The sequence below is a fragment of the Pezoporus wallicus genome, unplaced genomic scaffold (assembly GCF_028554395.1).
Source record: "Pezoporus wallicus isolate ANWC-B61680 ecotype Strahan unplaced genomic scaffold, APGP_CSIRO_Pwel_v1 contig_6714, whole genome shotgun sequence".
NCBI classification, from domain to species: domain Eukaryota; kingdom Metazoa; phylum Chordata; class Aves; order Psittaciformes; family Psittacidae; genus Pezoporus; species Pezoporus wallicus.
In genome coordinates this window covers 163,763-187,869 of record NW_026637486.1, presented here as the reverse complement: position 1 = coordinate 187,869, position 24,107 = coordinate 163,763, and the positions used below count along the sequence as shown (strand labels likewise).

Genomic DNA, 24,107 nt, shown 5'->3' with positions numbered 1-24,107 from the left:
ATCATTACCAGCCCGTGTTCTGGGTGGTACAACAGTTACCACTGGTAAGCCTGCATGCACTTACTTGACATCAGCCTGAAATTCCCTTTTGGAAGAAAGTAATAACGCTTTCTCTTTGCAATCCTGTGCCCCTTCCCCTCCAGTCATTTATGGGCCTCTGCAGTGCTGTAGCTCAGATTCAAGTGAGCAAGTGTTTGTTGGAGAAACTTGACAGGAGCAAAGCTGGGCTGTTGAAGGTAAAGAATTGTTACTCTTACGTTGAGGTTAGCAAGGAGAACTTCAGTGTTTTATAAAAAGTGTATGAATTAAGTATGCAATTTGAAACAAACTGACCAAAAAGAAAGGGCAAAATGCCTTTGGAAAATGTGGTTGACTCAATAAAAGGTTATTTTACATGCAGTTTGTTTTCTCCGTTAACTGATACTGCCAAACTAAATGAGTCTCTGTAGAAGTTAAGTTCTACATACTTCATCTTCACCCTCCACCAACCTATGGGAGCCTTACCACCCATAACCCCACATCATCCAGGAGCTAACAGAAGTGTGCTGTTCTTGCCCACAGGTGAGGTTTTCCCTGGAAGGTTTGCAGTCAGTTACTATCCCCTTTGCGCTTCAGTGAGGTTTGTTGTAGTAACGCAAAGGAACACCCCATAGTGACGAAGTAGATGTACAAACTGGTTACTAAGTGTTGTTTCAGGTGTCCAGATAGAGGGTGGAGAACAGCCTCTGGAGAAGTGTCCTGTTTTAGCATGTTTCTGCATGCTCAGAATGTAGTAGCCTTTTGTAGTAAACGTTTGAGGACAAAGAGCCTAACAGCTGGAATACAAAAATGATTAGGTCTTGGTTGATGCAAGGAACCTTTAAATAGAAAATCTAGGTTTAAGACATATGAGGCTGAACAGCTTTTTGGGTAATGACCTGTTTTGTGACAATTCAGTATCTGAGAATGGGCTGTTCCATGTGATTACAGCTGCCCTACAGCCCTTGTACTTCCTCACCAGCTCTCCCTCCTAAGAAAGCCCTTCCTCCATAGGGTCACAAGTGCCCACCCCTCGTGTGTTTTACTAGTCTCAGTTTTCTTGTGTCTTCCCACAAGCAGGAGCATTCAGCTGCACCAACTGCTGACTGCTGGTGGTACAGGAGTGACTTACTTGTATGTCCAGTGTCGCACCACTCACTTCAGATGCCCCAGAGACCTGTGGCAGTGGCTGCTGGGAGGGCCAAGGAGAAGGCAGTGAACTGAAGAGGACACATCTTTGGTGTTCTTGTTCCCTCGTGCCTGCACAGCTGTGGGTGTGACAACATGTACAACCTTTCTTAGGTTAAACCCATGAAGTACCTACCCTGCTGGTAAGGCAGCCTGGCGTAAGAAAGGGGCAGACAGCATCCCAGCTGTAAACAGCCCCCAATGGCTGTTGCTGCAGGTAGAGAAATCAGGATGTCTTTTTCCTTCCCCAGCATCCCTGCATTCCCATCTACACCGCATGTGCAGCTGACACCAGGGTTGTGTGGCAGACCTGGAAGTTCAGTTTCTGCACACAGTTACCTTGGAATGGAGAAAAAGAGAAGTTCATTTTACCCACAGCAGGAGTGTTCCCAGCACCATCAGCTGCAACAAACAGGGGCAGTCACCAGCTTACAGAGGCAAAATTCATTCTCGAGTGCTGAAATTCCTCCTAGACTCTAACCAGTAAACCCAAAGGATGCTAAACTCCTTTGTTATCCCCACCCCCTGAGCTGGAGGGAGCAGTTAGGAATCACACATCATTTAGTAACAGGCTGATGATAATAATACGATAGGATCATACATGATGGAATTACAGTATCATGAATGCAGCTTGTCTTCTAAACAAGTCCCCATGACGAGCTCCATACCCTGGAATTCTCCCCAGTATAACAAAGGGGAAAAATGACAGGAGGGAAGACAGATGTATGGAGGTTGTGGGAATGTGTTCAAATGTACTAGAATTCCTGTTTTAAGGAGACGAATGAGCACGGAGGACATTCCAGGGAGAGCAAACAGTATGCAGTAAGCAACAGAGCAGAAACAGGAAGAGATAGATAGCTTTGCTTGTGATGTAGTGCTTTTATAATGTTAAGGTTCTGGACAACCACCTGGTCTCTGAGAAAGCCAAAAGGAAAACTGATTAAATGGGAAGGACAGGGTTTGTATGACTACAGCCAGAAATCAGTGCAGAGGATGGTCTCGACAGTCCTGAGTGCACAAGCCCAGACTGGCTGCTGGGGACTCTGCACAGTGAGAGCAGAAAGTATTCAAAAAGCTGAACTGTGAAGGGGTTTAAAGGGAGGTGGGAATTCCAGGAGGAAATGCACAATCATGAGAGGTGGGATGAGCCATGGAACAGCATGAGAGCTTGAAGAGATGAGGATGTCGGTTAAAGATGGGCTTGTCAAAGACAGGGATGAAAAAGCATCCTGGAATGCAAAGGAATGCAAGTCAGAAAATGATTTAAAGAAGGGGAATACTGTGGAAGAAATGGGTCACATACAGAGCACGGAACATGAGGGACCCACAGGAAGATAAAGCAGCAGGGGCAGGCAAGGGTAGGGAAGAGGAGATGAGTAGTGGGGGAAAATTCCCAGTAAAAACTGCAGGAATACTGCAGGGGGGCAATGGGAAGGTGATGCGAGGGAGGAGCAGGAAGGGTGGTTACACTGCTGGAAGCCTGGCACCAGTTTTTAAGCCAAACAGTAGAAAAGGTGCTATTAAATTCAGTCAGTTGAGACCTACAGGATAAATAACTACAGCTCGCAACGTGCTCCATAGCATCTTGTAATGTTTGCTCAGGCTTTCTGAAGAGGCTGCAAAGGAGCTGCTGGCCTAACATGACTTAGATGTGTCTTAACTGTGTAAAGGTGCTTGGCTTAAGGAGCCACCAAATCCCAACATCCCACAACCCTGAGACATCATATGGAACTGTAACTTTCAGGAGTCCTTGTTAATGGAAAAGCATTATAAATGGACTTCAGCTGGCATTCCAAATGCCACCAGACACCCGTATTTGTGAGAAAATAATTGACAATCCAATATAACTACTGACAGCACTGGCAAATGACATACATGGGTCTGCAGGAGCAAACAAAGGCCCAGGTCAGTGACCAGCTGAACATCAAAGTGCTGATGTTCATCTGGGAGCACAGGAGAGCAAGAAGGATGCAACACTTAAATACTGTTTGTACTTGGCACGCTTCACAAAGAGGGGTTGAAATAATGAGAAAGAAACATCACAAAAGACAGAATTCCTTGCTTTCATACCAGAATTACGATGTGACATCATCCTCTATGTGAAGCTGAAGCCACCAAAGGGCACTATCGGACAACGTCCCAAGGATCAGATGCACATTTTCAACAGGAGGAATTAAGTGAGATTACTCACCCAAGGGTCAGAATGGCTGCTCCAGCTCTTGAAGGTGTATCTTGAAGGTATCTTCCTACACACATCGTAATCCAACCGCAAATAGTAGGCTTGGTAGAAGCTGACAGATGAACTCTTGATACTCATTACAATCTATGGAGAAGTTGATCAGAAACAGTAATAAAATTACTCCTAAAGGGAGTGAAGCCATCATTACTTCATGTCTGAATAATGAGGAGACCAACTTAAGCACTCACCAGCATCAACACAGTGTCTAATTGCAGGAGTAAAAGTGTTGGTTAAGGGGAATATAAAGTGTAAACTTTAAAGACAAATTATTGCTTGTAGGTTAAAAATACTGAGAGTAGACTCAAGGAGAGTTAAGAGGAGCCACAAAAGCATCACATAATAGAATCGTAGAGAAGCAAATGATGCTCAACTACATTAAATGGTAGAATGAAGGAATTTGGAAGAAAAAAGGCCCAGATAGATGCATCATGAAGACAATAGAGAAACAAATGAGCTAAGCAACTGGAAAATGAAGCTGAAAATGGAGTTTAATCAGATATTAAAACCAGTATCATTGACAGTCTGAAAAGTCACATAGGAAATAATGGATATTGCTCGGAAATCACAGGAGGGACAGGGAAAGATGATAAAGTCATTCCAGCATTTGAGGGGTGCAGAAGCCATCAAGAAAGCAACAGCCAGAGGGAGCACGCCCCTGGGCAGCAGGTGGAGGGGAAAAGGAAGCAAATCTATGGATGGTGCAGGAATAAAACAGGGCTAACACAGGTCAGAGTTAGGGAAATGAAGTTCCACTGGCTTCTGCACCTCTTTATGTTCCAACATAGGGGGGAGAAGGTCAACAACCACCAGGCCCTCTCAGTTGTGTGACTGAACATTCATGCAAAGTAAACCAGAAGTGGACCAAGCTTTACATTGATTATATACAACGGATCATCGTTCCTCTCTGCAGCCGTTTCAGTGAGCAAGTTGTCTTTGCTGGGAAATCCAAAGACTGAAGCCACATATTATAAACAAATGAAAAGTCATCACAATCAGTTTAATGAAGTGCACAGAATAGCAATTGATCATGTCAATAAAAATAAAACAATTAATTTTACATCAAGTGTGCTTTATTTCCTCCACAGGTATTCTGTTAAATAAAGCACCATATATATACTGCCAGGCCACAGCTAAAGAGGATTCTTTACAGAATCAAATTTCTTGTGGTTGTTTAGTATACAAGTAAACTTAATTTTTGATAATAAGAACCACAGCGATCTGAGGCAATCTGCCTCTATTATAAGGTACAAAACTGGCACAGAGGACACCATATTATACACAGTAAAAATGCCATAAGTTTAAATTACATCATCCAGGGCCAGGAGGCCCTGTTCTCCCAGACAGCCAATATTAAATGAAAGCCACTACAGTGAACTCTTAATTACATAAAACATACCCATTATCTGATTGCCCTTTAAGAAAGTGTACGGTAGATGCAAAAGAAAACAGAAAATCAAATAGAAACAAAAGAAAAACCAACCCAAATCTTGAGTTCTGCCTGACCAAGAAGGAAGCATAATAAATCTATCTTGCCATTCAAGCAGAGAGCACTGGACAAACTGAAGCACAAAACCAGAAATAAGCAAAACTTATACAAACAGCATTTTTTGGGGGTGGAGGGGAAGGAAGGAAGGAAGGAAGGAAGGAAGGAAGGAGAGAAAAATAAAAGAAAGACTTAAAAGCAGACATGCTCCATCTAATGTCAAGAAGCAGCTTGGTTTCCTTTTCCAGATATCCTTGTGACCACGTGAATCGTAGACTCAATGGTCCTACACAGGATGTCTAAAATGTCATGCTGCGGCATGTGACTAAAGAGTCCTCTGGAATGGCCACAGCTGATTGATAAACTAGATTCGGGGTCCTGGGATGGTAAGGCTTGACCATCACAGCCTCTCAGATCTGCGAGGTCGGATAAAACCGCTGAAATCGACGTGGAGGGGAACTCCGAGTCCTCCTCGGCTCCAATGGGATCCTTGGAAGTTTGCAGGTCTTTAAACTCTTTGCATTCTTCAAATTTACCGTTCCCTGCCTGCTCGTCCCCGTGCTGCGGCCGCGTCGCCAACATGATGTCTTCGGAAAATGAAGATGGAACTTCCATTCTGTACTCCTTGACAGAACTGTTCTCGGGGGAAGGAGGATCTTGCTCGGTGCCCGGGTCGATGATGGAAGAGTCCCGTGTCTCGTTATCCGAAGTGCTCGTCGGGGTCAAGGCCTCCCGGGGTTCAGTTTTTATGTCACTGATACAGCTATCTACAGTGTGCTCCTCGTCGCTGCTCACCCGCCGCCTCTTCACAGGAGTAGCTCCTTCATCATCTGCAAGGAACAGGGAAACTCGCTTAGGGAAATGACATGGAACTGTTGGAACAAGTCCAGAGGAGGCCACGAGGATGATCAGGGGACTGGAGCACCTCCTGTATGAAGACAGGCTGAGAAAGTTGGGGCTGTTCAGACTGGAGAAGAGAAGGCTGCGTGGAGACCTCAGAGCAGCTTCCAGTATCTGAAGGGGGCCTATAGGGATGCTGGGGAAGACTCTTCATCAGGGATTGTAGTGACAGGACAAGGGGTAATGGGTTAAAACTTAAACAGGGGAAGTTTAGATTGGATATAAGGAAGAAGTTCTTTACTGTAAGGGTGGTGAGGCACTGAAATGGGTTGCCCAGGGAAGTGGTGAATGCTTCATCCCTGGCAGTGTTCAAGGCCAGGTTGGACAGAGCCTTGGGTGAGATGGTTTAGTGTGAGGTGTCCCTGCCCATGGCAGGGGTTTGAAATTGGATGATCTTAAGGTCCTTTCCAACCCAAACCATTCTATGGCTCTATGTTTTTCATGCCATACATACACCCAAATGTATTACATTTTTAGGCATGGAATTGCCTAGAATTTTAGCTCCATAATAAAATAATACTTCTTGTGTAGCACTGGGGATTGAAGCCAAGAAATGTTCCAATCTACTGTGGTGAGACAACAGTGTGCACATTAGTCTTGTGAAAGTTTGTAAAACCTTAGTCTGAGTGACATTTATAAGAGAAAGCAAACCTTTAGTTTTTCTTTCTTTGGCTTCTTGCTCTTGTAGTGAGTTCCTCTGTTGCTGACAAGTTCTACATTTGCTTAAAAGCTCTTGTAAGGTTGGAATCAGGGCTGAGTTGAGCTGTTTGGGGGTGTGCACTGAAAGCAGCAAGGCAAGTGCTCGGAGGTCCTAAAAATACAGAAGCAAACCGATTTCACCAGCCTTATTTCAAACTCATGTTTGATTAATCCTACACAGAGATCTGTGCAAGGAGCAGAGGCTTCATGTTCTGAACATCCAAAAGATCAAGTTCTAAACATACTTACACTACTGAACTTTCCCACTCATTACTAATGTGCTGACTTTAACGTAGATCGGTCCTAAGTAGACAACAGTGTGCTGCTTAACGTAGGATGAAATCTGTTGCTGGGTTAGAATGTTTCTACCATTAACTATCTTGTTGGCAGGGGTCACATTTCCCACCAGACAGGTGAGGGTAACAACAGCCCCCTCTTTGATTAGAGCTTGGCACATGGCACTGAGGAGTTTCCAAGGGCAAATACGCTGTCTCCTAATCCATGCCAATGCTTGAAGGGCTTAGGAAAGACTCACCCCGTTTAAAGTAGAGCTTGCTTTGGAAATTTCAACTCTCTGGTTGCTGAAGTCAGATTCTAGGCTTTGATACTGATTAATTAGGTTCGTAATTAGAGTGTTGATTAAGTTGGCACAGTTTGCTTCAGAAAACACCTGCCCCTGGACCTGTGTAAAGAATATATTTTGTTTAAACCGCAACAAACACTGGAACGCATTCCTTGAAATAGAAATGACTGCTAAAAGCCACGTACCTTGAGAAGGAAGTGGGTCAGGAAGGTGTACACAATGTTGTTGTTAAGAAAGGTCCTTTCATCCATCAGAATGCATTTTATGTACTCTGCAAAAACCGGGTCTTCACAGAGGAGCTTCACACAGTTCTTGGACATCGGGGACTGGTGAAGAGACAGAGAGAAGATGGCAAAGTCATCCCTGGAGGTACAGCACTGCGGTATTGGACTGTTCTTACTGATAACTGTATTTCAGGTCAATCAGGTACCAGGATATGGTACAACTTAATTACTGTCAATTACTATTTCACATTCTCCTTTATGACATTCGTTCCGTGGGAATGCCAGTTTATTGCAGTCAGTACGTATCTGAAGGGCCAATGCCTCCTCATCTGTGAGCCAACAGGCACTGGGCACGCAATGATGTCCACACTTGGAGATCTCCCAGTTTTTATTTCATCAGATCAGTGTTTAAGCTACATAAAAAGCTGGGAGCTCACTGAGGCAGGATGCAGCAGCTTTTGTGCGCTGCACAGACAGCCACATAACCGATGTCACAGGTTGCATTTACTTGATTTATCAGGTTTTATCACATGACAGAAAGCATCAGCAGAGGTATTTTTCTATTCAAAATACTGCTAGTCAGAATGATTAAACAATACCCACTAGTTACAGGTTGATCTCTGTTTCCTATTCACTGTATTTTGCCTGCGTTTCCATTCCGTTAGCTCTCAAACTCACTGACTCTTACCTGAGTCTGACAAAGCTCAGTCCAAAGCTTGGGGAATAGCGCAAGGTGAAGTGGCAAACCTTCATATGCAACTAGCACACCTGCAATTTTAGGAGAAAACAAGATAGCCTGTGAGAATTCACTTGGAGATACTCACCTCTTGGTAGCAGCAGTACCAAGGCCATATCATTTCACAAGGCCACGTTCTAAGCAGTTTTTACAATCAGACCCAGTGTGTGTATGTGTGTGTGAAGTTTTTATGGGGCATTTAATAAGTAGAGGTATCCTTTCATTATCCTGTGAAGTGTAAAAAGCTGAAGAGCTGGCTTTAGTTCTGGGTTTGTCACCAGGTTATTACTGCCTCAGTTTCACCTGGTCAGTACAGAACTTAAAGGCTTTAAATGGTAGGGGGTTGGAACTGGATGAGTTAAGGTCCTTCCTAACCCAAACCATTCGATGATTCTGCTCTATGATTCTAATAGCTTTTTTTAAAAAACAGCATGTAAAAGGGCAATCTTCTTTACTAGCCCTATCACCACTGTTATCTTTATCATTAACACAACCTATAGGAAGTATTAATAATGCCAGAGTGACAGCCAGAAGAGCGTGACAAACAATGAGCAGATAGATGGTTCAGGGGGATCAAAAGAACATTGCTACTATCACTGCTCTTTGGGCAAGATTAATATTGTTTAGAAGTGGTATTTAATCATAGTCAACAGCTTCTACAGGCAGAGCAAACAAAAGCAGCAGGTATTTGCAGGAGGTGGTTCATTCTGCTTAAGCTATTTAAGGATCAGAAGACTGAGTTTCTCTTGGAAGCAGTCTCCATCTCTCCACATAGATCAGAGGAAGACCTGGCTATACAGCTACCTTTCAGACAACTGAAGTGAGATGTTTCCCAGTGTCTGTGTCCCTGTAGCAACTGGGACAGTTTTGTGTGGCACTGGAGTCTGTGCCCCTGCACTTACCGCGCTGGGTAGCTCGGCTCATCCTGGGTCTGCGGTGGAAGGAATTTAAACCCCCCATACTATGCCACTGGAGTAGCACATGGATGTAAAGAGCCAACTCAAGGCAGGATGTGGTGCTGCAGAGCCAGCTGAATGGCTGGAGTCATCAGATAAAGCCACAAATGCCTTGTTCACACCCCCAAAACAGGTTTACATTGTGACGGGAGAAAACTCAAATACTGGCGGTCTCTACTGGCAGAGCTGAAACAAGTATTGGGTACAAACTCCAGGACTGAATGGTTGTAAGTGTAACTGAATGTTGTGATGGTTCAAAAAACTATGGGGTAAAATCAACCCAGGTTGGTATGAACAGAACTAGCGTTGTCTGGATAACCATGTACATCCCTCGGCAGGCTGCCAATAAGTACCATTAATTGCATGTCACTGTTGAGGATTCAGGGTCTGATCCAAAGCCATTTAAACTGCCCACCAAAAAATAATGCAGCTGCAGTGAGCCCTGTATTAACCTCTAAATGTGGAAGGAGACTGAATTCTCACTAGTTGCCTCAGCTGCTCTCCGGACAGTCATGTAGGTAAGACCGTAAATACATCATACACACCAAACCACACTATTTGTGGATACAAAATAATGTCCAGAACGATATAGATTCTGAACATAAAACGTAGTGAAGTGCTCACAGTTATCACAGAACAAAATCCTTCGGCTGTTTCACCTTCATACTTACTCATTTTAACTAAAGTTTCAGTAAACTTTTCACAGTTGATTGCAACTCGACAGAGTAGGTGGATGAACTGATGGTAAGAAAAGAAGTAGTCTAGCAGCATACGATCGTAAACATCATCTTTGCCCTGAAGATTTAAGAGAGCTTCATTTAAACTACATAAGCAACTGGACAGCAACCAGGTTTCCTAAGCATCCAGCTTAATGTCACTGCACTTGTTTGATCATGTACTAGAGGAAACCCCAATGGGCGTTTCCAGGTGTAACCTCTGTCTCTTTGCTTTGGCAAGCACAACAGAGAGACTGGAGGAGGGATGGCAAAGCGATTCCCCCACCAGTGAAAACTTTCAGTGTAGGATTCTGAATCGACAGACTGAGAAGGTGCCAAGCTGTGTGAATCCCACATCTTGGAGATGACAAGGACGCAGTGATTTTATATCCCATACAGATACTTAGATACATACACATGACTGCTTTTTAAATCATCGCTTGTCAGTTATGATCTGTGGAAGTCAGGATTTTCTTAAGGCCAAGCTTCACAAGCTTTCAAAGGAGCTTTTTCAGGAATGCCTCAACCCAAATGATAAATATATGCCATGGGTTTCGTTTGCCAATAATTGTCGTGTATCTTGGATGTATACACTTAAAATGGCATCAGATTCTGTAGAGCTGACAGCCAAAAGGAAATCTCAAAAACTCAAGCAAATGAATGCAGCCTCATACAAAATGAATGAAAAAAAAGCATGCACAATCACAGGAAGCTGTAATCATGGATGTGGTTTGAGGGGCTTAAAAACCTCCTGGTTCCTGATATATCTGAATTCATTACAAATACTGCGCCGAGGAAGTTGTGGCTGCCTCCTCCCCGGCAGTGTTCAAGGCCAGGTTGGATGGGGCTTGGAGCAAGCTGCTCTAGTGGAAGGTGTCCCTGCCCATGGCAGGGGGTTGGAACTGGATGAGCTTTAAGGTCCCTTCCAACCCAAACCATTCCCGAGTTTTTAAGTTCCAATATTTACATTATTTAGCGTTGCATCCACGACCTCTGGATACACAACAGAAAAATACCACTACAGACAATTTCTGGCTCTATGCATGTTTTAAAAGCTTTGGTTACACAGTAGACTTGATGGTGCACAAATATACACAGCATCATTCTGAAAGCTTTAAAAAAGAAGGGTTACTTACCCTACAGTAACCGTGCTTCTTCGAAATGTGTTGCCCACACAGATTCCCATCTACGTGCACATAGGCCCCATGTGCAGGAGATTGGATTCTTTCTGAATAGCAGTGTCCACTGGGGCTGTGCCTGCACCCAGTGTGTCCTTGCGACCACTGTACCTGAGGGCATAAGGGGTATGGCGGCTTCAACCACCACTCAATTCCTTCACCCATAAGAATCCCCTATGACAGGACTTGGAGTCAGCACAGGAGGAGGAGGACCACAGAATCTGTGTGGACAAAGCATCTTGAAGAACCACAGTTACTGTACAGCAAGTAACCAGTTCTCCTTCTTCAAATGATTGTCCATACATATTCCTTTTAGGGTGGGATTCACCTTACCTGACTTTAGCTATCTAAAATCTAGTCATTTCAGTATTCCCTGCAGTCAGTGGAGAGACAGACTCCTCTGGAGAAAGAGTCACCCCATCAGACTTGGGGGCCTAGGTCAGGAAGGAGAGGGACTACTTGTCTCCTTCCACAGGTAACTGTTTAGCACCATTAACCACAGAAAGAGCCAGACACCGACCTTTTAGATAGGCAAAGTTATGTGAGCTGAATCCCACCATTCCTGCACCTCTAGTAATGGCATGTTGTGAGTGACTACAAAGTAGCCCCACTAAAGCTGGCATCCCATCAGGAAGCCCAGAGGTGTGACAGGGACAGACTGAAAGCCCTGTACCCTACTTCAGGTGCTGGTATTTCACCCAAACAAAGAGCAGATCCCACTTCAGTCCTGCTGAATGGACTCTACCGAAACCTGAAGGATCTACTCAGGTGCCTGGTAATAAACTTTAACACAGCTTGAAACCCATCTGGACAGTCCCTGGGCAGCTCCTGAATTGTCTTTATAAATGCCACAAGCAGACTGGGAGAGTTTTCCTGAATACAAGGTCCAACCCCTTATCATGTCTGGAATATGAAGCTGTGTGTCACCAAGGGCAGGGAAATGGTGCTTCTGGAGTGCACATCTAGAATGGAGTATATGAGGACAACACATCTTGAAGAAGAATTACGCTTTGCTTACAAAGAAAATATAAATGCATCATGCTACTGGATTCTTGTTATACTTCTAGAAGATATGGGAAAACAATAGAGAAATGGCTACTGATGAGCCCAAAGCTTCACTTACCTTGCTGGCTTCCACCATGGTGGGCAAGAGGCACATGTTAAGTTCAGGACGTGGAGGACGAATATTGCTTTTTCCCCCTATTAATTTCAAATTTTCACGACATGGAAAATAAGGTCCAAGAGACACTGTAGTATAAGTTAGGATGAAACAGGGATATATTCAAAAGGTCAATATTTGGCATCAGCAAGGGAACACGATAGAGTAATAATAGCGTAAGAGAACTTCAAAATACAATCACTGAAATACCTACTTGGGATATTACTGTGGTGGTATGTACAATGATTGTGCTGTAGAAATGGAACCAGAGTATGTAGGAAATCATGAGGACTTAAAAGTACAAGCTCCTTGAGGACATCTACAAACAAAAAGTTGTTTTTGCTATTACATATTGTTATTTCTTTAACAGCAAACAGTTTAACTTCAGGCTCATGCATTTGCAAACTCGCTTTTGTATCACTCTTGCTGCACTTAGTGTGCACCATGGAAGTAGGCTCTAGTGTGAGTAACCATGGCGTGAACACCCCTAAGTCAAGATTCCCTTCACCTCTGCCACTGGGGGAAGACCAGCTCAGTGGTAGAGCAACCACCAGTGAGAGGTGTGCCAGCTTGTAGAAAGTGGAAGCTCAGTATAATTACCCTCTTTTCTTCTTAAACATACTGGGTTTGATGCCTCTAAATTGTCAAGTGGCAGCAGTCAGGAGGGCAATGAGAAAGACACTCAAAACAAGGGGGAAATGCACAAAACCACAAAAAGTAATTTGGACACAGTTTTAGGCTTTTGTCAGCAAGCATAAAAATGCAGATTGTATCTACTAAATAGATCAAAAAAGCCCAAAGTAGAACAAAACTAGATCTTTGTGAACTAGACCTTGTAATGCAAGAGAGACACATCTAATGTCTCCATCTACAACTTACAAAGACAAACCCATTCCATTCTGCAAGCTATTCAAGTTTTACTTGTGTTCTTATACCTCCCAGTAACAGATCATAAAGCACATAAAAGCTGTTATTCAGACCAACTCAGTCACCATGCACCCTTCTGAGTGGAGCGTTAGTATTTTAATGTCAGATTTGGGATTTGACTCTAAACTCACTGTCACCTGAATCCCTTAACATGCCCCTTATGAGGGAGAAAACTGGTCTCTCCAAACTAAGGCTGACTTGTTGGGGGTTGGAACTACATGATCTCAAGGTCCTTTCCAACCCAACCATTCTATGTTTTTGGCTATGATTTTTGTGCATGTCTACATGCCCAGGGAAGTGGGAATACTAATTTTAACCTGACAAAACCAGGATTATTTAGGACAATGGCAATAGGGACATATTGACAAAACCAACCCCAATCTACAGAGTATCTAGGAAGCATCTGCAGTTGCAAAAACGTGATTTCAATCTCAGAGTGGGTAACTGCACAGAGCAAGTCCTCCCTGGCTGCAGTTACGCTGTTCCAACTTACCGATACAAGCATTCCGAAGCTCCGGAGGACTGTAGGAATTCAGCAGAGTTAAAAGCTTATGGGCAAATTCAATTCGTTCCTGCCATTGAATGAGAGCTTGCTTCACATCTGCAGGGACAAAACCCAGAGCAGTTCCTTGAGTTCATTTCTCATTAAATAAAGCAGAGAATTTTACTGCTGAAGAATCTCTTTTTCTTCCAGCACTATTTTAATCCATCTAGAAATCTGTTATATCTCATTTGTCTACTGCTCTTAAATTTGCTTAATCTAGTTTCATATCCTGCTAACAAATAACTAAGTACCAATTGAACAACTTCTAACAATCATATCCCCCACTGTACAGGAAGCTTTTAAACACAGACAATAAGCAAGATAAAATACTGGGGTTTGACTCATTTGAAGAGTTATGATCAAACCTTTTCTTTGAAGATACGGACGCGTGGACTTAAGAACGGAAAGGAAAATAGACAGAAGTTCAACCAGGTCTCCAGTCACATGGCAAGCTGTGGCCTCGTGGTACATCATGTGCAACGTGTTGAAGGACTGCAACGAAAAAACAGCCAAAGCCTTTTGTTGACACATTAACAGACTTGTTTTACTTGTTACCATTTCTCTTTCTATCCTACAGAGACCACTCTGACATTTATTTGATGCCCAAAGTACCAAAATATACAGTGCCAGATGCAATCATAAAATTACTCAAAGATAACAGTATTTAAACAGTATTTAAAAGAGAAGAATTCTGAGTACAGAATTAGGATATTTACCAATAAAGAGTAGGGAACAGGGAAAAGGGACAGAAAGGGAGGAGAAAGAACAGATGAATAATGAGGTGTCTTTTGGAACAACCAAATACAACTGTTGGCCTGGACATGTGGCTCTGGTAACAAACACCGGGCAACCTTGTATGAGGGGTTAAATTGAAACTTCCCTTTTTGTTCTTCTCATCTGATCCATACAGATATCAGATCTTTATCATGTGCAGGCCAGAGGAAAACTGCATTCATAAAATATATGGTAACATCAACCATACATTTATTGGTTTAATCTGTACTAGAGGAAACCCCTACAAGTAGCTACCACCCATCTCAGCTCAGGAAATGAGTGTTTTGGTGAGCACATCCGATACAGCTGAGAGACAGCCTTAGTTTGTTTTTAAGGTAAATGCTTTGTATTAGTGGCTGAAAAGAATGACAAGGTTTTCACACATTTATCTAAGACCCAGTAAGCAAAGCATTATTTGAGAGAGTCTTTTTATACACCTGTAATCCCAATCTTTCTCTGCCAACATACAAAGTGATACTAGGGGTGTGTAAAGACAGACATAGGCATGTGAATTTTGGGGGAAAAAACTATGATTAATATAGATGCTACCCATTTTCCAAAGTGCTGCTTAAGGACCCACACTATGTGATTGTACATCAGACAGATTATTTTTCCTTTATAACTGAAGTATGTTCTGGGCATTTGTGATTGACAGAAATATTGGGAAGGAAAAGCAGCTTGTTTCCGAACTGCAGAAATTCCAGCACAAGACGTGAGAGAAGACATTTAATCTGCTGGTATTTCAAAGCCAAGAGAACAGTAACCTCACTCCCTGTAACACAAAATCTTGACATGTCATTTTCATATTAGAATCATAGAATAGTTAGGGTCGGAAAGGACCTTAAGATCATCCAGTTCCAACCCCCTGCCGTGGGCAGGGACACCTTACAGTGACACTAAAGGACACGTGGCCAACCCTGCTAAGTGGAAAACTTCTCTGGATGATCCAAATCCTTGATCCAGTGTTTTCCACCACGCAAAACACTTCTAGTGAATAAGTGAAACTATGAGCCCTGGTTATTTCAAGCTCTAACACAACACTAGTTTTACCTAGTTTCTCAAAATGTTTTACATAGGATAAATGGCATCTTACGTTACACATTATTCATAAACCTTACTACCCACTGCTGGTATGGATCAGGCTTAACTAAGCTGGTAAAGAAGTTCTTTTTATACATATACATGTACCTTAGTCTACTTACGAATTTCATGCATGGGTCAAGTTATAGCTCAGTTCCTAACTTTTTAGCCCATGCTTTTTGAATGTAAGCATTCACAAGACAAAGAGGAACAGATATTCTGCAGTCATTAACTACACTTAAGTAATCAACAGCCTTACATTGATAACAAGCTCCTGAAAAATTTTCAGATAGCACTGCAGTGTCTTCATCTTTCTACCTGCTTATTTTGTAATTCCAGCTTCTTCTGTCACACATTTCCCCAGAAAATACAAACCAGTGACATAAAAAAAGTTAAGAGAATTTTGTATATAAATCATATAAAAATGGGATTGGAATAAATCTCCAAGCATCACCTAGTGCATCCACGTGCCTTAAAGCAGACTAAATATCTTTATAGCCTTGACAGGTGTTTGCATCAAGTCCTGACAACCTCCAGTTGTGCTGGCTGGCACCTTCTGATTCAAACCGTTCCAATGGCCACAGCTACCCACTGGCCTTGCACCATGGACTTCCACCAGTTTATCATGTCTCCCTGACCACACCATTCTACACATGACAAGAAGGAGCTGAACCTCATTTATACACTTTCTTCAACACATGCAGACAATCTTAGTTTTTATTCTTGTACTCAAAAGGAGCTGTGTCCTTCCCCAGTTTGCACTGCCAGTATATTTAATAAACACATGCTCTCATCCATCAGCTCCATAATGGAAGTGTTGAATAGAATCCAAGATTATTTTTTTCCCCTCTATTTTGAAATAAGTCAGGTCTGGTCTCATGCCCCACATACCCATATACAACCGAAATACACTGTATGTGCTCCAGAAACACATTTTAGGTTTAGTCTCATCAGAAAGAATTCCAGCTTGTCTGAGTTCTGAGACCACTCCTCCTTGCAAACAAAAGCACGATAGGTAGGAAGAGTACGGAGAACTGCATCAGAAGTGCCCAGAAATATTAATCACAATTGCATTTGAGGATCCTTTATTTCTGTATTTTAACCTGTTGCCTTAACACTTCATAACTAGTAATAATTGTGTGTCTGTGTTCAGCTGACCTGTAACAGAGAGAATGACACCAAACCAGCATTAACTCACTCCTCTACACACCATCCATTGGTGGCTTTCCCTGTGTCTTGGGAACCAGGCAAACATTGTCCTGACCTTTTTACTACTAAAGAAATCTTACTCAGGACAACAGGAGAAGTATCAACGTGAAGAAGGCCAAGGCTGATTACTTCCTATTCAAGACACCTCTTACTAGCTGCACCTTTTTCCATAGGCTTAACTTGCATTCCATATGATACCATGCTAAAACAATTGATTCTATGAATTTAAAGCAAACATGTTGCTGGGAAAGAAGGAAATGACTTGATGAGAAAGCGAGATGTTTACTACTATTAAATAACAACTTACCTCAGTCATCAGGATCAATCCTCTATTGAACACAACAAGAAGTCTGTCTTCATCAGATTCTAATAATATTCTGAAGGCACTAGGAAAAAAATCCAAATATTGAGAACACTGAAAATTACAAATCATCCTGTCAGAATTCAGAATTCATTTTAAAATGCATCTCATGTCAACTTCCCATTAGCCAAGTAACTTATGAACAACCTTTACAGAAATACTGTAAGGATGCTGGGGGTGGACTCTTCATTAGGGACTGTAGTGATAGGACAAGAGGTAACGAGTTAAAATTTAAACAGGGGAAGTTTAGATTGGATATAAGGAAGAAGTTCTTTACTGTGAGGGTGGTGAGGCACTGGAATGGGTTTCCCGGGGAAGCTGTGAATGCTCCATCCCTGGCGGTGCTCAAGGCCAGGTTGGACAGAGCCTTGGGTGACATGGTTTAGTGTGAGGTGTCCCTGCCCATAGCAGGGGGATGGAACTGGATGATCTTAAGGTCCTTTCCAACCCAAACCATTCTATGATTCTATGATTTCCCAAATAAAGTCTGCAAAAATGCTAAAAATGAAGGAAAATAAAATACTTCAAAAGATGGAAGTTTATGCTTGTGAAATGATCTGCTTAAACGGCTTCAGTTAAGCACATATTTGTGCTTTCAAATGTATAAAAAGGTTTCTGACAGAAGATCTGATGCTTACAGCAGAACAGAAAATAAAGGATTATGCTACTGAATAGTTCCTCTCAATTCTTCCAGAGCATTTGGGAACACCTGGTTGGGACTATAATCCCTTCAGGTAACACAGGCCCATTTTCCTTTTCAAAATCATTTCAATACCTTGACAGTTGCACTTAAACCCCCGATTTTGATCCATTTACAGTCATACTGCAAATACCCAAACCAGTTTCAGATGTACAACTAAGGCTAAAAATGAGAAACTGCTTGGAGATACAATTCAATGAGACTGTCCCACAGGCACAACTCCTAAAAACCATTTCTGCCCCCACATAACAGATGTCAACGACAGCAGCTCAAATTACTGCTTTGCCCATCTTAGACTGGTCATGGTAGGCTAAGAATGGAATTTCAACTTAAATGCTGAAGTAGGACATTGACTGATTTGGTTTTAGGTTATTCCCAAGGGCTCTACTGATGCAATTTTGTTATTGTGTTTCTTTTTGACTCCAACAATATACATCTTGGTTTACATCTTTTGTGGTAAAATATTTGCTTAGTTTCTCAATTTTCAGCTGATGAAATATTCTCAAATAAATTATATTCACAAACAATGGTTTTGGGAAAAAAAAAACCCAAACCTATAATTGTAACATTCTGTTTGCTTACTTCTGAATAAAAGCATCCCCCAAACGTTTTCCAAAAGAATAGATATATTTCCCAAAATGCCAACACTGGTTTTTATGGCACTTTGCACTGGGTAAAATACAGTTCTTATTGAAACTGAACTGGTTATTTCAGTACAAGTTCACCTCGACCGTACCTTATTAAAGTCGTCCAACAAGACCGTCCGTCCAAGCAGCGCAGGTAACAGCTTATGGTTGTTTTCTTAAATTGCTTGATGTCTTCTATCTCCTCCTCTCTCATGTCTGGTCTCTGAGCTACAAACAGCTGCATGAGGTTAAACAGCTCTTCTACTGCCTGAAACACATAGAACATTAGGTTAGAGTAACCTCTCTCAGTGTGTTATGGTTTGTATCTATCTCACATTACGTACTGCGTAGTGTATTGCTTCTGCGGAGGAGCATGTAGAAACAAATTTAGATGGGAAGACATTCTTAAGCATTCCTACAAAGCTCTAGAATCAGCAGACAACATTTTAAACTTAAGTAATTAAAACTAAATGGTTCTTACAAGCTAAAATTGTGACATCGGTATTTCTCACCTATCTCAACCGTAGTTTGCTTACTGTGTGGATTAGGACACAGATATTGGAGATAACCCTTCTGAACCTGAAATGGAGGTTTTGAGGCTTCTTAAGAGCAGAGCCCATTGTCCATACACATATATTAAAAAACTATATCTGAAATCCTGATCCATGTGACGAACTTCCCAGATCTCCTTAAAGAATGCAGGGGGTCATCTTCATCATTCTCTGATGATGACAATATTATATTCTAAGTGATAGAATTCAGAAGGTTGCTTATGCTAAAACTTGCTGAAGCCCCATATGCATGGGGAACACTAAACACCAGTGGGGTAACTAAAGGCCCCCTCTAGACAATCTGAGTCTTCCAAGGGGAGATGCAAACAATGAAAGCAGCAGGACTACTCACAGGACTGTCAGAGTGTAACTTTACTCTGTGAGCTGAATGAGATCAAAGCTCATCACAGAATCCCAGACTGGTCTGGGCTGGAAGGGACCTTAAAGCTCACCCAGTTCCAAACCCTTGCCACTGGCAGGGACACCTTCCACTAGAGCAGGTTGCTCCAAGCCCCTGTGTCCAACCTGGGTTTGAACACTGCCAGGGATGGGGCAGCCACAGCTTCTCTGGGCAACCTGTTCCTCCGCCTCTCCACAGTGAAGGAAAACTTTGAAGTGTTTCTGTCCTTGCACACCCATAGAGTACCCAAGGCAACATTTGCTGAGTAATCACTCAAATCCACATACTTTGTCTCTTAAAAACTTTGTAAGCCTGTCACACATAGACCATTTTAACTGGCATCTCCTCTCTACTGTAAGTGTCATAATGTTGCAGAGACAGTGCAACTCCTGGTGTACCAATGTTCTGCAAACATTGTACAGCAGTGTTCCCAAGGTGAACTCCAGGCCATTCTCTATTTTCATGCCAGAAGCTCAATACTAGTGCTATTCCACAAGCTGAAAGCCAAGAAGAAACTCACTGGGAATTCCTCCAGCTTAGCATGTTAGAATGCAACACACTCCTCTCCCGAGACCACATTAAAGGTACATTTTGGTATCCATCTACTTACCCCTGGGTACTGACTGGCGTGTGGCGTGAGGTTCTTGAAGGCCCACTGGATATTCTGGTGTGAAGCCAGCTGCCTCGTGAACGCAGGGGACTGCTCGCAGCAGAGGCGCAGGATGCCATAGTAGGCAGGCAGCATCCCCCGGTTGAAGAGCACCACATCCTGATCATCATGGTCTGCGAGGATGTAATTGAAGGCAATGTTCTTTGTCACCACGGGGTTCTGTACAATAAGGCGGACGTTCTCCGGACAGTCGACGCACACGTTGTACCAAAAAGACAGCAAAGCCTGTTTGTTGTGGTTGGTGGCTATAGCCGGCTCAGAAAGTTTAGGCTGGAAAAGGTTCCATAAGTCCATGAAGTAAGTCGAAAACATGAGTTTCTCGGTTTTGGAGATCAAACAGTATGTCATGAAACTGAAGTAGGGCACAAGTTTTGTGGTGCCATGAACAGCAGCATCAACATATAGCTTAGCTCTTGAAAGAAGGCCAAGGAGCACGTTGTAGACTTGATGAAGAACTACTGTAGTATCTGGGCTGAGGGGAAGGTCGCGGGTAGGGATGTGCAAAGAGCGGGTCGATCGGAACATCTGACGGAAGGAATTGCTTGGAATAAGCGACACCAAGAGATAGGCTGCAGCTTCAAATGAAAACAAATTTGTTACACCTTTGAAAGTGACACACATGCTTAACAGCCATTTAAACACAAGTTACATCATATGTTTCATTCACAGGTTTCAAAGCATTTTACAGAATCTGGTATTACTATATTCACACTAGAGCTGAAATAAAAATAACCAGAGTGGGTAAGACTAGCACAAAGCCTGCTGAAAGTGGTGCTGAGATTTGCTTCAGGGCCTCTTTCCCCATGCTCCTGCTTGCTGCTTGGTTCTACCTGTTCTAAAACAGTGTATCCAACACAGAAATACAAACCCAGTTTTCAATGACTAAACTGTCTACTGCTTGATCGAGACCTCACTACCTCCTCAGAGATGTTTATAATCAGTCTGGTGTAAAGCTGTACCTCCAGTTTCCCTCAGTCACAGAAAATCTATCACAGTTCCCTGTGGCCTGCTACTGTGGAATCAGGAAAGGCTGAGAATGGGATCTGGCAATCTGACAGTGTGACTCCTGGCAGAACAAACTAGAGCCAGGACACCCTGGAGCTAGGGAGAACACGCTGCTTCTCCCTGACCCACAGTTCAAAGGCCTCAACTGACAATTACTCTGCGAGAGGTGAAAGATGAACATGAATTAGATATAAGGAAGAAGTTCTTTACTGTAAGAGAGGTGAGCCACCTAACAGACTGCCCAAGGAAGCTGTGAATGCTCCATCCCTGGCAGCGTTCAAGGCCAGGTTGGATGGAGTCTTGGGTGACATGGTTTAGTGTGAGGTGTCCTTGCCCATGGCGGGGGGGTGGAACTGGATGATCTTAAGGTCCTTTCCAACCCAAACCATTCTACAATTCTAGCAACTACTCCTATCTACAGCACAACTCTGTGATGGACATTAGGGAGAATCTCTTGGCTCTTTGGATTCTCCTGGATCTTGCAGGTTAACCACACCAGATAAAGAACCTACTAATGTATCATTCAAGTTATGAAATCAAAACCTAGTCCTCATCAACACAAGGTAGCATGTCTTGATGAGGCACCACAGCTAAAATACAGCAATTCTAAAGAAAAGACAAGCACGAGAGCATGGACTTCATTTGTGACAGGAATGCCCCATGCATAGTAACGTGCTACAGCACGAGAATCATCTTCTTCAATTTAAATTAACTTACAAGTTCTGACTCTAGGATAGTTGTGTGCCAGAAGGAAACGTTCCACCCAGTTTTCCATGTTTTGCAGCACCCAGCTGTGAGCTAGTTTGTTTCGAGGTGTTTGCACAGCCAGCCAATCCAGGCACTGAGAAGGGTTGTATTCAATGACCTGAAAGAGGAGTGGAAAAATCAAAAAGAATACATTAACCTTGATACTAGGTACTGATTGCATATCTATAAAATACCCCCCACAACCCTAAAAATAACTGCTAAAACTTCCAAACTACATTTCTGAAACACCTAGGGCTTTCAAAGCACTGACAAGAACAAAGTGGCTCTGGCAGGCAAAGAAAATCCTTATTAAATATCCCTGGTTTGGGCTTCTGAATCTTTTCTGAATCAAAGTTCAGAGCTTTTGAAAGGTCAGTCCACAAAGTTACTCGCCAAATCTGTTCTGCATGTGAATCCTTTCTGCATCCTAAGAGGAGAGAAGGTTCAGGGGAGACGTTATAACAAGTCTTTCAATACCTAAAGAAATTTGGAGAGGGCTTTTTTACAAGGGCTTGTAGTGACAGGACAAGGGGGAATGGCTTTAACTGACATTAGGCAGAAGTTCTCAGGGTGCTGAGGCGCTGGCACAGGGTGCCCAGAGAAGCTGTGGCTGCCCCATCCCTGGCAGTGTTCAAGGCCAGGTTGGACACAGGGGCTTGGAGCAAGCTGCTCTAGTGGAAGGTGTCCCTGCCCGTGGCAGGGGGTTGGAACTGGATGAGCTTTAGGGTCCTTTCCAACCCAAACCATTCTGTGATTCTATGCTTTGAAATAGGTGAAATGTTTAGCAATTGGAAAACTGAACAATCTTGTCTTTAGAAAGAAACAAAGCTTTTTTGTATTTTAAATAACTAACACAAAACTTTAACATCGAATCAGTACTTTCATATGAGTTCTATCAAAAGAACACAAATGGTATGCAAGTGTGTGCACATAGCTTCATGCTGAGGGTAACCATTATGATTTTTATGAACAGACAATTTCAATAAATAAATTCATCTAGCGCTTTCCATAGGTAATGACAAGCCCAATGTTACAAGCGCAATGGAGTGCTGCTGTGCAGTTATCAAAGCCTTACAAATAACAAGGCCAAATGGAGATTCCTTGCCTTTCTGGCTCTTTGTAATTGAAAATTTGCTGACATCAGGCCAATAAATGTAGTTCATTCATGTGCTAGTGTTAAAAAGCTGTTTTCTTTTTACCTTGATTTCCAGGTGCCTGGACAAGGAAAAAGGAACTCTATCTACCTAAAGAACTATAGGCAGTAACTGGGTTGCTGAAGCTGTTCCCAACTACTCCACTCCCCCTGAAGAGTATGAGCAGCTGAAATGACCAAACCTCTGCTTATAAAATATTAATGACAGTTTAAAAATACACACATTAAGAACAATCTCCTTTTTTTTTTTAGAAATGACAGATGGATCTGTCAAGTTTCCTTTGTAATAGCTGGAGGGTCTCTCCAAGAAAGAGACTGCCATTGTTCACTGTCTTCACAGCTCAAGCACTTTTAAATGCTTTCCAGAAGCTGGATTGGCTGCAAAAGTAGGTTCTACATCCCAAACCTGCCTCTGCATGAACTGCTGAGCCCCTAGTCCCTGCCTGCACAATTGGTATCTCTAGACCTGTGTCACCAACGGAAGGATAAAGATGCTGGCAACACCAGAGACTGAACCCATGACTTCTACGGCTGAAAGTGTGACTTCCCTTCAGAAACCTGTCACTGACTCGCTTCCTCTGTAGGTTCAGTTTGTCTAGTAAGAATAAAGAGGGAAATAAAAGAGGATTACTTAACAAATTACATACCTAAACTCTGTGGCTAACAGAAGCATAAAGCAGGGGTACTCACTTCATGCCACAGCTTGTGTAGTGTCATCGGAAGTTTAATTACTAAAACTCTCTTGGAAAACAAGAGACATTCATAATCCACCACTTCCCAGTATAGAGAAAGCAGCTAGATGTAATTCTTGACCTTGAGATCTGCTGTTTGAACTCTCTTTACCTGAGGTACAGCAGTTACAGTTAATACGTATTATAATCAGACACCTAGCAAACACTTTGGTATGTGCTTTCCCAGATTACCTAGTGGTTCCTATCCTTAACTGCTCCTAACCAGGAATAAAATACTCTTGGATATTTAATCCTCAAGTGCTTGAGTGGGTAAGGCAGGTTTGTGTCTTACCAGAGGTCTCAGTACTGCACAGTAATAACCTGCTACAAGCCCCAGCCCCACTTTATGGAGAGTATTAAAGGTAGTGAGTGCTCAGCAGCTTGTGCTCAGCAGTCTTCAGGCTGGACTCACTGTGCTCAGGCAGGGATAAAGACAGTAAATTTGTCCTGGGAACTTAAAGAGCAGCTACCTGAAGTGATAGCTTAACTCCTAACCTATTGCTCTGAGCAAGGAATTCCTCTGGCTGCCAACTTGGTTAAAAAGTCTCTT

The 24,107-nt window shown here is 42.7% G+C and overlaps 1 protein-coding gene across 11 annotated transcripts in view; it reads right to left on the bottom strand.

The window, feature by feature from the left end:
- Positions 1–4,421: 4,421 nt before the first annotated feature.
- Positions 4,422–24,107, bottom strand: part of USP34 (ubiquitin specific peptidase 34) — a 136,194-nt gene continuing 116,508 nt past the window's right edge. For 6 of the 11 annotated variants that reach the window (XM_057405735.1, XM_057405739.1, XM_057405737.1 and 3 more), the window contains 15 exons: positions 21,644–21,791; positions 19,862–20,496; positions 18,411–18,568; positions 16,921–16,999; positions 13,916–14,042; positions 13,500–13,607; positions 12,294–12,398; positions 12,044–12,168; positions 10,879–11,031; positions 9,698–9,821; positions 8,023–8,102; positions 7,296–7,436; positions 7,063–7,209; positions 6,480–6,639; positions 4,422–5,758 (listed from right to left, as the gene is read on the bottom strand). In XM_057405735.1, coding sequence (XP_057261718.1) covers positions 5,148–5,758; positions 6,480–6,639; positions 7,063–7,209; positions 7,296–7,436; positions 8,023–8,102; positions 9,698–9,821; positions 10,879–11,031; positions 12,044–12,168; positions 12,294–12,398; positions 13,500–13,607; positions 13,916–14,042; positions 16,921–16,999; positions 18,411–18,568; positions 19,862–20,496; positions 21,644–21,791 — 2,901 coding nt within the window. In that variant the 3' untranslated portion in view covers positions 4,422–5,147. Of the gene's footprint in view, positions 5,759–6,479; positions 6,640–7,062; positions 7,210–7,295; positions 7,437–8,022; positions 8,103–9,697; positions 9,822–10,878; positions 11,032–12,043; positions 12,169–12,293; positions 12,399–13,499; positions 13,608–13,915; positions 14,043–16,920; positions 17,000–18,410; positions 18,569–19,861; positions 20,497–21,643; positions 21,792–24,107 lie in introns of those variants that run through there. The other 5 variants (XM_057405741.1, XM_057405743.1, XM_057405744.1 and 2 more) reach the window with 3 other exon arrangements.